The sequence below is a fragment of the Haliaeetus albicilla genome, chromosome 8 (assembly GCF_947461875.1).
Source record: "Haliaeetus albicilla chromosome 8, bHalAlb1.1, whole genome shotgun sequence".
Classification (NCBI taxonomy): Eukaryota; Metazoa; Chordata; class Aves; order Accipitriformes; family Accipitridae; genus Haliaeetus; species Haliaeetus albicilla.
In genome coordinates, this window is record NC_091490.1 from 38890071 (window position 1) to 38906338 (window position 16268).

General features: G+C 40.4%; 1 protein-coding gene across 2 annotated transcripts in view; it reads right to left on the reverse strand.

Annotated features, from left to right (window-relative positions):
• The window catches only part of ELAVL1 (ELAV like RNA binding protein 1), a 40944-nt gene that overhangs the window by 17453 nt on the left and 7223 nt on the right, over positions 1-16268 (reverse strand). For both annotated transcript variants that reach the window (XM_069790018.1, XM_069790017.1), the window contains exon 2: positions 11345-11528. In XM_069790018.1, the coding sequence (XP_069646119.1) occupies positions 11345-11516 (172 nt within the window). In that variant the 5' untranslated portion in view covers positions 11517-11528. The remainder of the gene's footprint in view (positions 1-11344; positions 11529-16268) is intronic.

Genomic DNA, 16268 nt, shown 5'->3' on the forward strand with positions numbered 1-16268 from the left:
CCTAACATCCTAACAGCCAGGAAAACAAGCAGATGTGTCAGCAGAGCAGCCTGGCTAAGCAGGGAAATCATGGCAGAGCTCCAGTGCAAACAGGCAGCATACTAGAGATGGAAGAAGCGACAGCCTACAAAAGGAGGAATTTAGAAACACCGTCCACTCAGTCTCAGGAAAGCCAGAGCTCAACTGCATTTGAGACTTGAAAGGAATGCAAACAAACAAAAAAAATATCAAGGGTAACAGGAAAAGCTTCTACTGCTGTCCCAGCAGTACAAGGCTGAAAAAGGAAAATGTGGGACAGCTGCTAAATAGGGTGTGTGATTTGGTCAGAGTGGTACATGACGCCTTCTTTGCCTCACTCTTCACCAACAAAGTTTAACAGGCCTCTGCACTTAGGAAAAAGTTCAAGGAGGATGACCAGTGGATGAAGATCAGGTCAGGGACTGATTAGTTGAGAGAACTGGACCCATACAAGTCCATGGGACAAGATGGGCTCTTTCTAAGGGTGCCGAAACCCCAGGCTCATATCCTTGCCAAAACTGCTCTCTATCATCTTTGAATGGTCATGGAAATTGGAAAAGGTCCCCAACAACTGCAGAAAGGCAAATGCCACATCCATCTTCAAAAAGAGACCCAAAAAACCCCCAAAACCCACCACCACGACTCTACATGTATGCCTGCAACAAGTGGAGTTTTGCAGGGGTCTATCCCAGGACCTGCTGTTTTAACTTTTTATCCATGACCTGGAAGAGGTGATGGGAGCACGCTCTCACCAAGACTGGAGATGACACCAGGTTGGGAGGAATCTGTCAATATACTGGAAGGCAGGGCTGCCACCCAGAGGGGCCTAAACACACTGGAGGAATGGGCCAACCGGCACCTTATGAAATGCAGCAAGGACAAACGCAAAGTCCTGATCACAGGAAGGAAGAAACCCTGGCAACAACACAGACTGGGCACTTACTGGCTGGAGAGCAGCTCTATGGAAAAGGACCTGGGAGTCATGGTATAGAGCAAGGCGAGCATGAGCCAGCAGTGCACTGTGACAGAGAAAGTTAAGAACATCCCGCATTGTACTAACATAAGTACACCCAGAAGACAGAAGGAAGAGATCATCCCCCTTTACTCAACACTCACTGGACTAAAATACTGCATCCAATTTTTAATGTCTCCCAACACAGGAAAGACATTGATAAACTGGACAGAGTTCAGTGAAGGGCCACTAAGATCCTTAGAGGACTGGAGCGTGTGGAAGTTTACGAGACCAGACGGGATAAAGTCCTGAATAACCTGGTCTGACCTCACAGCTGACTGCTCTGAGCAGGAGGCTGGACTAGCGTTCCTTAAAACTGCACCATCCTATGATCCCAAATGACAGAACAAGGAACTCAACCCTACATTACTCTGAGGTTCTTCCAGTTCCACAGAACAAGGTCTTTTTGTATTAAGACAGCATATATGCATACTTCATCTAAGCAGGGATGTAACAGAACTAAACATTAATGAAAGGTTTAGCAAAGGTAAAGAATCCCACTTTTCTTCTTCCTCACAGTATTTTCTCCCATTCATGGAACTATTTCTAAGTTTTGAGTTTATTTCTAGTGTAGTCCTTAAACCAAAGCCTGGAATTACCAAAACTGCTACTTGGCTAGGAACACAGCCTCTGCCAATTTTCAGTGGACTAGTTAATCCACCACACATTTTTGGAAGCACCCACTCTTAGTCTATTTTTAATAGAGTGAAAACTCATTTCTGTCAGTTTCCACTAGTTTCCTTCTCTCTTTTTTTTGTCCACTGGTCTCAGGAGATGATGCTGGTTTCTAGCTCCTCCTTACGTCCTTCAGCCCAATGTTAAATCTGCTCCACATAATAACTTTTAACCACTTTTTCACTTTAATATTCTAAATGCCAAGTTCAGAACCTGACATGTTCTACATGCACTACTTGGCTCGACTTTGGAGACAAACAGCGGTCATTTGTTAAGTCCTTGGCAGTTTGTTTTCATACTACAAGGCATCCTTACCAAAAAAAAAAAAGAAAAGAAAAGAAAACAGTTTCTTGAAGGATTTTTGTCAAAACACATTTTTGGATGTGAACAAACATCTGAAGTGTTTAATCAACGATCTTCAAAACTAACAGTAGAAGGCCATGATTTTCCATTACAAGTCTAAGTTGATCAAACCCTATCATGACAACATAGAAGTGATTCTGTTTATTACTAGTCTACCACAGAGCTCACAGGATATTTTTTAAAATACAGGAAACACCCCCTACACTCAGTCCTTCACTAAATATATAGATGGTGCATCTCAGCTACTCTGAAAACACATGAGCCTGAAGCTAAAGGCCACAGCCTGAACCAAAACTTCTCTCCTGATCCTGTCCCCAAGTACCCAGTCCTCCATTCTTCAGCAATGTTCTTACATCTAGCTTCATCAGTGACACTGAGAAGTTGCTTTGCTTCTCTGAAACACACACATTCTTTCCCACTTGTACCATGGTGACCACAGCAAGTCCCAGAAAACTAGAAAACATGCTGCTTGAGACAGAACCAAGTTCAGTAGTCTTAGTACAGGTCTGAAGCAGCATATTAAATCTTAAAAATCACTTTCACTTTGCCCTCCCCCAAATATTCTACAGTCTTTTATACAGATTTTGGAAAACAGAAGCAAGTTTGGTTTTTTCCCCCTCAATAACTTCTTGAAGCTACAATTAATCATTCTGAATTACTTTCTACAGTTCTGCTTCATCTCCACTTCAGTCTGCTGTCCAAAACTATCATTAATCACGCAAACACCAAGAGAGCACTGCAGAAGTTCCACACAATCACATTTGTGTCAGGTTGGGGGCTAAGCTCAGCCTGGCTAGATAGTCTGATCTTGTGCCTAACCTAGTAAGACACCTCAGAAGCACTGTACTTGTAAGGCTGGATTAGTCAGATCAACACTACACCACGAATCACTGCATCATGCTCCACTTATTCAACTTTAAGCATACCCTCTAGAATACAAAACCAAAAGCTTAGGTTTGTATTTAAGCATTTCCATGGTATTTGTCCTTTAAATGCCTCTATGGTCAGTGTCAATCCAACAGCTCAGTACCTTTCTTCCACAGTAGCTGAATTCAGTTTTGTTACAGTTTCTACGACTAAGACACAAATTGCTATCTGAGCCAGTTCCTGCTTCTGCTTAAGACTTAAAACCAGTATGTCTTACTGAAAAGACTTTTAATTGCAACACAAAGGAACTAGAAAGGAACCAAAGAAAATAATACCTACTTTTACTGACAACGATTTTCAAATACACAATGTGTCCCCACTGCTTCATTTGGCTTTATAAACCAGGACACAAGCCTCTTTCTGTTCATGGCCAAACAATGAATAGTCCCATTTATGGAAGTTTAAGGGCAAAAATCGCATTTAACTGGTTCAGAAAGCCTGACCTTCAGACAACTCAGGAAAACATTATGAATTACAAATAAAGTGGCCTCTCCTCCATTTGCAAAATAAATGGCATTTGCCTTGAAACAAAGATGACTACAAGCAATTCAAGCAGACACTTCTTCAGATAAAAGTCAAAAGCTACAATGCTCACTTCACATAAGTCTGTTCTTTACCCCGGCTCAAAGAGACAGCTTCCAGGGATCTCACTATCTCCACAATATTTTAAGAATTCGACTATATGCAGTAAGAGTGACAGCTTTAAATCCTGAAAACAAAAGGTTTAATATTTTTAGTAATTAATTCCATTTAATGAGGCCCTTCTGTGTACTTGCAATTTCTATATGTTTGCTTTGTATTTTTTCCTTTCTCTCATTTCCAGAATGTTTTTTTACTGAGATTTAATTTAAGTTGCTCCAGGGCTCTTTTTCCAGATGAATTGCCAGCATCCTAGATGCTGTGAATTGAAAAGGATTTGTAAAGTGAACACAGAAAATACCAGGCCAAAAATTGTGCATGAATACCACAGGCTGATTTCTTGAGGAAGTCTTTGGGAGGAAAATGCCTTGCCCACTTACTGTAAGATCTCATTTCTTTAAAATTTAGAACAGATTTTGTTCATCTGTGGTTGGAACAGAAACCTGAGTATTCAAGACACTGAGGGCTGAAAAACCCACTCCCCCCATCTCCTTAGGAACAAACTCCAGCTTTCAAATAACGACACCTTTTTAGCTGCCAACGTTACAATGCAGAACCTCAGCAAGTGTTCAGAGTCAACACAATCATAGGTTAAGCTGAACTAAATTGCTATTCTGCAGAAACATACTGCTGCTCCATTGGAAGAGAATGAAAGTATTCTAAGGTGATGTGGAACAATAACTCCCACTAAAAACATGTTGAGAAATATTAGAGTACAACTGAATATTTTGCTATATGGCTCATTTTTATGGCTTGATGACGCAAACAAAGTGAAGATATCAGCTTTTGTAAAGCACAGTACTTCATACAATGGCTAGCACAACTGTGTTGGCCTTTTTGACTTTTATGTGCCTATGTATCTTAAGGAGGGATACTAAGCATGAATATATTTAACCCTCTCTGTCTCCAGACAGAGTAAAAGGATACCCACAACCCTAAACCAGTAGGAAGTCATCCTCTGTTATGCCAGCGCTGCCTTAAAGCTTTCAGAGAACACTGTCAAGGTCCTTCTGAATGGCAGCACAACCCTCCCAGTTTGGTATCAGCTGCAAACAGGCTGAGGGCACAACCTGTCCCATCATGCAGGTCATTAATGAAAATTTTAAACAGAGTTGGCCCTGATATCAAACTTTGGGTACTTTCCCAGTGACTCACCTTCAGCTGGATTTTGTGCTGCTGATCACCAACCTCAGAGATTAGTTTTCAATTCAACCACAGTTCCTTCACTTGGTGACACAGGTCCTCCAAGCAGTGCACACTTCCTGCAGCAATAAGAACATGTCTCTACCCACCCTAAGTGAGAGGCCCCAGGCACTCCCTGCAGCCCAAGACCTGCAGAGCTCCACCTTCTTTTTCAGTCAAGGTAGCTCCTTTTCAGTCAAGGCCTCCGATGTTACAGGGATAGCTGCTACAGTGACTGCTGGAAACTGGGCAGCACGTCACCACCATTCCCAAGTGCATACAAGCTGATGGCAACGCAGTCCATGGCCCCCATCTGCACTGCTGTGCCTGTTCACAGCACTCTGGGAGCTATGCTTGAGGCTAGGCTATTACATAGGTCTGTCCTAAGCAATAGATAAAAAGGTGTTTGACTCTCCCTAACCAGGGGTCAACTGGAACAAAAGCTCCACTGTCCCTTTGATTAAGCACACCTGACAGAGCTCTGAGCAACTTGCTAGAAGTCAAGGTCTCCTGCAGCTATCCTCTCCTGGCAGCAGTAAGCACTCCAGTTCCTCAGAGGGTTCCCAGAAGTCCCTTGACTATCCCAGAAGTTCCCAGAACACTTAGAAGCAGAGCCCAGAAACTGCTGCACCAGCTCCTGCTTCTGCTAGTTGTGCTCTGAACCCACTTAATATAAAGGTTGCTTGGATTCCTTAAGTGTATTCCCATACCCTTGCTAGAACTCAGTTATCACCTCTGAGATAGTTTATACAGCTAACCTTAGGATAAAGGAAATTAAGTGAAGCTGGCAAAGCTAGAAGGGTGTTAACATTTTCAGTATCTGGCCAATTTGTCTGCAAACCATTTGCACTTTTCATTAAGTTAGCCATTGTTGCTAGGCTTTCTTGAACGCACGTTTACAGAAATTGCATACCACCAAATGTGATTAAAAAGCTAGAAAAAATAATCCAGAGGTAATGATGCATTCCAATTACACAGTTAACAGCAAAACTGCATAAGCAATTTCATGGTTGTTTTCCATGCAAAAGGAAACAATTTCAGCCAAAGAGAATACTTAAACACTTTCCACAAAACAAGAACACTTAAGAATTCTGTTTCTAGACTGGAGTCCACTGCGCTAGTGAAATGAATAGAGTTGCCCTGTCATGTGAGCTAGAGAGCTACTTACTGCCTTTCAGCATCTGAAAGCGGTGCAATAAAGTCTTCCTTCCCTTTTTGCTTTAGAAGCTTACAAGGACACAGCCATTCATTTCTTCTTCAGCTGGATAATTTCTGTGAAAGAGTCTTCCAAGGAAGACATCATGAAAAGAAAAAGGCAAGGAAAAGGTGAAGATGCATACTGATTCCTGACAACTACCTAGAAGCGATTTCTTTTTGGTCCTGTATGCAACATGCCACAAACACACTTGCAGTGCAAGTGAGCCGTAATGACAGTATTTTTTGAGATGGACCCCAGATTTCTGCACACAACCTTAACAAGTCACCCCAAAATGTCCATTCTGCTCCACATTTTTCAGCAACAGTGGAGTGGATACCTTTGTCCCTGATAGCTGCTGATCAAGGAGTTCAACCTTAGCATGCTCCATCACAGCTCAAACTTACATAAGCAAATGCAGACACTGGAGAGGAAACCCACTGTCTCCTTTCAGTGTCTGCACATAGATGGCCATATTTTGGTAGCTGACAGGTACAGACAGATTCTTTGGCACAGTCTGAAGGATCCTATCCTAGATTTCCTAGAGTAGAAAGTCATTAGTATCACAGGGATACCTTATTCCCTGCTCAAGCAATACAGAAAGTATGAAGGAAGGAACAAGAACCCTCAAGAAGTTGGATGCCTCCCTAACAAAATCAACTGCCATCAACACTTCTACAGAGAACTGCACAGAGCAAACTTGTCACCAGATACTAGTGGAGGGCTACGGCTGTCATGAACAATAAGCAGATCCCACAGTGGTCTGAGACCCTAAGCACATGGGAAAAGTTTAACCCAACATTTTCAGAGCTTTAGGACAGTGAGGCTTGAAAGTACCAACACTTCAGCAGGGTAAGGGGAAGACAGAGAAACTAAATAAAACTTACACTCATGCCAGGCTAACTTTCAGCTTTAGCATTTGGTCCAGAAGGACTAAAAGTCTGTGTACACCTGCAGAACAGCAGGCTAAAGATGACCAGGACAGAAAACTTACAGCTATTGATTAGAAGCATCCACACTGCACGCAGTCAGACATCCTAACACAACAAGCCACCTGCATCTGTGCTGCAAGACTAGAGTGGCACAAAGGCCTGGATTTCTGCATTAACAGATGCTGAAGGAGGAGAAATGCTTTTAAAATGCTCACCTGTAAGAGGGAGTCCAGCACAGCAGATTGGCTGGAAACCTAGACCCCAGAATCTGGATGTCCCAGCTAAGCCAAGCACCCCCAATGCAAAATATGGTACAGGACTATGGCAGTCCCCACAACCCGCCAGCAGGAAACAAAACTTCTCCAGGCAGGGAGAAGGGGAAGGGGGGGAAGAAAACCCTGGAGGCCACAGGTTGAAACTTGGAACTGGACAACCGAGACGTGCCAGGTACACCAAGGTGACCCTCCTGGCCAACAGGGATTAAGTGACCACAGGTCAGATTCGACAGGGGTATAAACGGAGTCCCGCCAGAGGACACATGGGAGTCAGTCCTCCTCGGAGCAATGGGTCAGTCAGGGACTCCCCCTTGGGTCAGGGCACCGCCTGAGGTAACTCCTCGAGGGTGAGAGCCCTCCGCTTTTAGGTAAGCGATACGCGCATTTTGGAGCCACTACTTTAAATCTTGGGGATTCTTAAGTCGGCTGTGTAGTATTCATTCTCTTTACATCATTGAGCCTGTGGTTTTATAAAATGTTACCAGACTTCTAACTAACTTTTAATGAAGAATAAATGTGAGTTTTAACACCTGTTGGATTGGGTTATTGCAGGCATCCGTAACAAGGACATATTTCTTCTGTCGAATCATCTATGGTAGAAGGCAGTTGCTCCAAGAAAGAGGACATTTAACGCTATACACATTGCTGGGTAGGAAATTGGTACAGAGCACAAGTTTGGCACCACTGTGTCTGAAGTCAGTGCTAGAGGGCTACAGTCTAATCAGTGCAGACTGATCAGACAAACCCCAGTACTTTTCTTTGCTGTCAGCCTCATGAGCCAGAGCCACAGGAAGTGAGGATTTCATCAACTGAATTGGGTCAACGGCTACCCACAGGCCTCAGCAATTACCACAAAAGGCCAGGAGATGCAACAGTGAAAGGTTACATCTCCGACTTGACACTGTGCTGTACTACACTGGGAAACAACCTTCTAATGTTTCCCCAGGGCTCAAAGCCCCAAGGTATGGCTAGTGCTAGTCTTAAGATCTGACAGAAAGAACAACATCCAATATGAGTTCCATAGTTCTCTTACGAAAATCCTGGATGTCCAAGACATACTCAACATAAATACAAGTACAGCGAGCAATAAATCAACAATCCAGTATTTGCCCAAGTAAAGATTCACTCATCACAAGTTAAGCAAAGCCATGTCTGTAAGTGCTTAAGAATGCAATACACAAATTGGAGAATGAGGAGACCAGCACCCTATCTTTCCAGTATGATCAGGAAGAGCTGAAGGAGCACTGCACCCTGTCTAATGTTCATCTACTGTGCACAAGCTTCTCTTCACAGTTACTGCACAAAACAGAAAAAGAAGTTATGTCTCAAACAACAAAACAAATGCATAGCCATACTTTTACCAACTGCTATAATCCATGTGTACACAAAGTAGAAAATTCATAGTAAGGAATGTAAACTGACACTATGGTTTGCTGCTATTTTCAATTTCCTATTGCATTTATCAATAACAAAATAAAGGATAAGTAGTCTAGTGGTTTCAAAGAGTTTCTCTAAATTTTATAAACACAATCTAATACACGGAACACCACGCTGTATTTGAAACAAAACCCAACAACATATATACTCTGATCATAATGAAATACTTTCCTCAAACAAAACAAAAAACTTTGGCTTTCAAATCAATTCTTGAATCAAAGTAATCAGTCTCCAGAAAGCTAAGGCTAGTTCGATAAGTCATTAAAAGCTGCATTCCAGGCATAAGACATTTTCCGCCCTACAGGTCTCATTAATAGAGAATTAATTGAGAAAAAACATACATATCAGTCATTGTTTTATGAAAAAAAAAAAGCATTATCAAACAAACATTGATTTTAACTCTGCAAATACAGTCAATAAAAGCAACTCCAAAGACAAAATGCTTTGATTTAATAGAATGTCATGGGGGCACCAAAGCTGTAATTTCATTGAAAAGAACTAAACTATCTAAAAAGTCTAATTCCAACAAAAGGAGAGGTTAACTCCCTCCTGTCCAGGTCACTCAACCCCCCAACTACATCTTACATGCCAATATTTTGCCTTATTTGACCTCACAGAAACCAAGGTCAGGGAGCTAAACAGGTTTTTCTGCAGCTCTAGTTTCCTGCTAGTCTGCCATGGGGTCAGAAAAATGCAAGTGGTGGCACAAGGAAAGCAGAACTCTGCCACAAGACTGTTCTTTCCAGGGGCAGCCAAACATCAGATCTGCTTAGAGTGGAATTTTGCAACACAGAAATCTTAATGCAAACATGAAGGGGAAGAAAGAAAAGCAAAAGGAAGAGAAAAAGTGGTACTTTTAGAGGGTTGCTGAAGAAGCCAATTCTTAGTTACCGATATTCCCAAACTATCAGTGAGCATGGAGAAGACTGGGAATTGCTCCTAACAGTGCTGCAAGTAAATGAAAAATTAGGTAGTAACAAAATTAAGTCATCTGACCAACGTAGCCATGCAGAATTAAACACTTGGCAATCACTTTAAAGAAAAGTGAGCATTTTGTCCACAGGCACTCAAGGACTCTATGCAATGCTAACAGGAATTTTACTTTTGATTCTTCAGAGGGTTGCTATGAAAAACCTGAAGCACACAAGCATGTTTTGGACTACAGACTACCCAGCACTGTCAAGTTCCAAGTTAAAGTTAACCAGACTTTACCAGAGTATTCGATGCTACAGGGAACAGTGTGAAGTAGACTCTCAAACTTCAGGTAATGATGTGTCTTGCTTCCCACTTAAAATATCCTTACCTCCCATGCAGATGATTTTGTGCTTATTTGAAAGTCTAAGGTGTGGATCAGCCGTGACACTTGATGAATGGCTTGCTATCATTAAACAAGTGGTCTTATTTCCTTGCAAAAGCAGCCTCCAGAGCAAGCCTCTACTTCTAAGCATCTCAAACTGTATGACAACATCTAGGCTGAATACTCAGCTATCAAAATATTCAAAGAAATCAGTATTTTATGTAACTATTTCATGATGATTTTACATATACAACCTGTAAGTACAGATTTAGATAGACAGCCATCACGTGAAACTTCATTGGAAATAAATTAGGAAAACTAAAGACATGGAAAACATAGAAGACATTCTGCAAGTAAATTCTGAAGTTTTTAATTATTCAGTTCTCATGTCTATTCTCAAGCATATAAAATAATGTACTAAAGTCAGTTAAGATAATAACACACAAAGAATTCTCATGTGTTTCACCAGCTTTCATGCAGTTTTTACAGACAGGGAAGTAGTTTCAGACCTGTTACATTATGGATTAGATTATGATCTAAGTCAGTATTGCTAGATTCTGAAATACAAGAGTGAGCATGTGCAGCAGAAAACTCCACAAAGCAATTGTCTGCAGGCTGAGAACAAACAAGCACGCATAGCTAGTTAACAGCACAATTACTTTTATGTACAGAAACAGCCATGCTCTCCCACTGAATCCAAGATTCCATGAATGCTGAACAAGAATAATCAGAATTTGTAAATAAAGATTTTTAACAGTGCAAGGATTAAAACGTCTTCACAGAGCATATAAAAAGCTCCTGCAACTAAATAGATATGGCTTATGGAACCCATTGCTCTACCAGCATTCGTTTGTTTTCAAGGAAACATTAAGTTTCACAAACCTGAACAATTCATTCCTCTCATTTTTTTAAAGCTACTACTAACAAACCTATTTAAAGAACCTACAAGTTAAATTCCTGAAGAATGATAAGGCCTACAACTGTTTCAGATGCATGCCACACCTTTATTTTACTGATTAAAATCAGATCAAAAGGTTTGTTTGCATATTCAGAGCTCTGGTAGAGTAAAAAATGTTCAGACTGTAGAAAGAATAAATCAGCTGGGGACCAAATTCAAACTAGTTTTAGACATGCCTACTGATGCTCAAATTTAGGAACTGTACTTCTTGGAACCCTTAACCATATACAAAACAGTCATTAATTTAGCCTTAAGTATTCTATCTTCCTAATAGTTAATATCTAGTCTTAGCATTACTGTAGTTATATGCATACTTGTCGATAGTTTGATTACACACAAAAATATTTAATATTTCTACATTAAATTGCATTCAATTGAGTATTTGCTTGAGCAGTGTACCACAAAGTAAAAACTTCTTATATACTAGATTATACCTGCAACTTTGTCCCGAATAAGTTTTGCGGATTCAACTTCACCAATACTGCTAAATAGACTCCGTAACTCATCTTGCGTCATGTTCTGAGGGAGGTAGTTCACAATTAAATTTGTTCTACCAATATCATCCCTGCAATCTTCAGCCATGTGATCTTCATAACCATTAGACATTTTATAATATATCTGCAAAGAGAAAAATCCCAAGTAAGTTCTAGATCTTTGCATTTCAATAAGCCAAACTTTCTTCACCTGAAATAAGTTTGAATATTTAAAAAAAAAAAAAAACAAAAACAAGCAACTGTTTCAACTACACATTTTTTCCACTCACAAAGCAAATCATTTGTTGAAAATTCCAGAACAATTCATTCTTTCAAACTAACAAGCACAGCATTTTACAAAACTATGTACCATTAAAGAGCTCTTAAGGGTTTGGGGCTTTTTATGTTAATAAAAAGCACCAAGACAGATTTTGTACACATTCCTGTAAACACCAAAGCATTCACAACAGCAGAGTCAAAAATCAGGTTCCCCATGTCCAAGCACTTGACTAGCCAGAATCAAAACAGCCACCTCAACCTTAATTCCAACCTTATGCCCAGAACTCTTAAAAGACAGAATGAGAAGCAGCAGCCAGATCTACTAGACCCAGTTCAGTATATTAACTGGGAACTACTTATTTTCTAAACGTTTTCTCCTTTACACATTGCTTATCCTGCATTTTAAGGCACCGTTATTGTTAAATGGTTGTCTTTGGGTGACTGCTTAATTGTATATATGAAACAGATCAATCTGTACTGGAACACTAACTTTGGTGCACATTGAGTATTTTATAGAGTTTCTATTTTTGCAACTTTTTAAAGAAAGCCTTGAGAAAACATCCTGAAATTCCATCACATGAAGATACTCTCTGCCTTCGTCAGCCATCAGCAGGGACTGAATCCTGACATTTCAGATGCAGAGGGTTATCTACAACTCAACTCAATCTCACAACAGACCCAAGCTGCTCTTCCTTCATGGCCTGCCAGAATAGTAGATTTTAAAGCACTTTTACATGACTTTGAAATTGTCAAAATCAGGATACCTAAACCCTATTCCTGCAACAGTAGAATAATGAGGTCTAGCAGATTCAGGAAGCCTAGACTGGTATGTTCTTTCTGGAAAACACCACCACCAGGAAGCTAATTTCTTGTATGGTTCCAGACTCTGGTTCTCAAGTTTGCTGCTGCAGATTTGTTCATCCTCTCAGTTTAAGAGAGCTAAACATCTCTAGCTTGAAAACAACATAGTTTTGTTTAGCAGCTCTTAAAAACAGCTGTGAAGCACACAGAATTAACAGAAAAGCTCCTAAAAACCTGAAGTGAATTCATGGCCTCCTGATGCTCAGTTGAGCACTCCTTAAGTCATCACTATTTGTGTTACTTTATTACCACAGCATCCAAACACTTTGGCCTGTTAGCAACATACAGACATGTCAATTTACACCATAAAGTTGCAATAATGTTTAAGCATGAATGCCTTTCCAATTCAGACTCCACCAGTAAGAGGCATAAGCAAACACTTTTATTTTTTATGAAATTAAGGCTAATCCAAGAGGATCAAGTTTTTTCTTTAATACAGAGTTCTCACTACAGGAATACCATCAGAAATTTGGCTGCATATAGCTAAATCAGCAATGCTTACTTAGCTAATAATCTGTTCTTGCTACACTCAGTTTACCAATGCTGTAAATTCAGATTCCCACCACTGTATTTCCAGAATAAAGGTAAATGAATGCTCCACCTGATGCAAGAAATCAGTCTAAGGACAAATTCAAGCACCAGAAATTTAGCAGCAGGCTTGCAACTCTAACTCCCTTCTGAAAGTTTAGTGTAAACCTTCGAAGTTCAACATGAAATCTGCTTCTCATTGAATCTCTCAGTGCCACCATAGAACAATTAATTACCACAGGTTCAAAGATGAACTTTGTGTTTACTTTAATAGAATTTTTGGCCAATACACTCATCTGGCCAAAAGAATAACGCAAGATGCTATAAAAATTTCTCTAATTGCAGTTTGCTTGAAAACTGATCATATTATCTGAAGCAGGTGTTACCTGAGCACAGTGCTAATCTCGCCTGAGGGGATAATCAATCCGAGCTGAATTAGAGCAGTTTAAGATATTGTTGCTTCTCAGCCACCAGTAAAACATCAGGTCAGGTGTTCAGAGGATGCAAAAGCTTCTAGCTCATCTTAACGCGGAGTGAGCCAGCAAGACTTACAGTACCATGTAGTTAATACTGGTTAAGTTTGCCAATTTATTTTTGCATTAAGATGGGTCAGAAGCATTCATATGACCATGTATGCTTCTCAAATAAGGTGATTTTGTGTTACAACCATTAACACCACAAGACAACTATGTAGCATCAGCTTACAGCTTTTCGTGAAACTACAGACACCGCTGCCCTCTATGCTAAGGGCCTGAGCAGCAATGGTACACTGCTTTATTTTACAGATCAGGATCTACTAAAGGATCAGCCTTCCCAATGACTGCACCACTACTGACAACTAGAAGTTGAAAAATGGGAAGTCAGGAACAGCAACTAGAAATCTTAAGTCCAGAAAGGGAACGCTGCCTGTAGGAAGGGACTTCTAGTCCCTTCACCAGTAGCTATTGTTGTGTTTGGCATTTATTTCATACTTTCTCCTCGTGAAGGTCAGATTTTTTTTTTAAATGGCAATAGCAGAGTACACCATTTTAGAATAAACTATGACTAGACTTCTGTTAATTTGAGATTTAGCACAGTATAGATTTAAAATTAATCTTTTTTATTTTTAACATGTGGAAGCAGTAACAGCTGGCAGCTTATAGAAGGAGAGGTCTTGCTCCCCTCACCCACTGATTAACCTTCCACTCCCCATTTCCATGTTTCAAGTATCAAAACCAGCAAGTCCCAGCACCCTTCTGCCCACAGGATAACCAATTTGTACCATGAAAGCAATGGAAAACTACACCAGGAGGGAAGCACTACACCAGGAGGGAAGCACTTTTTGTTGTGTCAGGAGTTTTAATCTGCTTTCCTTGCAGCAAGATAAGCACCAGAGCTAATGCCAGAGGATAGGAGAGCAAGAGGAGAAACTGCAAAGCTAGAAGCAGGGGAAAAGACTCCCCCCATCTGATGATTTTAAGCTGGCAGGTTGTCTCAGTTGTACTGTGACGTTATGTCATTAAATACACATTCCCTTCCAGCTCTGTCAGAACTGTCTGAGCACAACCTCAGAAAAGTCTCCTGTTCTGCTAAATGACACTCAAACAGCTGAACCTTCTTTGTTCAACATATCTGAGGTATAAAACAGATGACTTACACTTTTAAAATTGTTTTAATGGAAGGCAATTTTGCTTGCCTTTGTGCTGTATAAAATTCAAGCCCTACAAGCACAACACACCAATATGTTGATGAGTATGGAAGTACAGTATAATTATTTAGTAATGAAAGGAAGAAACATTGAGCTTTTTCCAGCTTTACAAGACAAAAGTTGAAATTTCCTTTGCTTTAACCAAATTTGCCCAAGATATGATACAAATCCTTCCTGCTGCCAAGATTCTCCTCCTGCCAAGTTTAAGAAGTTGCTATATATTTTAACACTTTCCAAAAACTTTAAAAAAATATTCTATTTTCCTTATCCTCCAAGGTACACCTGCTGCCTAAAAAGGAGGCACCACAGCTAGATACCAAGCACAGAAAACTCCCCAGCACACCGTGATGGCAAGTTATCAGACTTATACCTGGCATTAAGTTAAATTGACAGGAGTTTGGCAAGTGACTATCAACTTCAAATCATGTTACCATAGCCTCTAATCTCTCCATCTGCAATATTTACCATCTACATCTCCCATGATAAACAAGGAGTGCCTAGGGCATTGTTGATTCAGAACCAATTAGAACTGCTTTTCTTCAGACATTAGGAAAAAACTATAGGAAGCCCTTGCATAAAGGCCTGGCAAACATTTTCATGGGACACCAGGAATAAAGCATGCAGAAGCAATAAAGGCAGAGTAGAGATGAAGAAAAGGAGCAGAGTACTGATAAAGAAGATGCTTCTTTCTTCCTAATCTTTCACCAAGCACTGACACAATCAACTGCAAGACTAACACTTTCTGGCCATCCTGGAAGTTAGTGGCAAACCACTTCCTCCACTAGTGGTGAACAGTTCCCATGCCAGTGAGAATAAAAACAGCCCCTGAAGAACTGTTAACCTTAGCATACTGAAAAAAATTCCAAAAAGAAAAGGTGGTATAAGTTGGTCAGTATGGATGAAATGAGAAATGCTACAGAAGAAAACAAGTTTTTTATTCTGCCCTTACTGAAATATGTTGAGGGAATCTCCTGATCTTTCTCTACCAAAGATGGAACAACTAAATTATGTCAGTAAATATTTCAGACTTGAGAACCAGGCCTAGAAACTAACTTGGATCTATGACTTCATTAGCTGACATTTGTCAATCCACGTTGACATAAATCAGAAGTCCGAATGCACTTATATTCTTAGCGGACAGGTCAAGGATGGAAAGAAGGCCTAACAGCTCCATTTGGGAAGGCAACCTGGAATGAGACTGGTACTTTGCAGCCTTCCCAAAAAAGGCCTTCAATTCTACATCCTCCAAAAATAAGGAAATTTTAGGACTGAGTTCCATTGCACTGCAGTTCCTAAAATGAGAATTTTTTTTAAATAACCAAAACCTACAACAGCTTGTTTTAAAAGGCAGCCTTATTTTTCTTCCTGGTGTAAGATTCCCTCAAACTTATGATGCCAAGGATGCACAGAGCAACCAACAGGAACCATATGTACTGTGCCGAAATCTTCCATTAATTCCGGAGGCGCTCAAATTCATGTAGCCCAACACTTTACTACCTGCTTCAAAGACTGCTCACTCACCAACAGCCA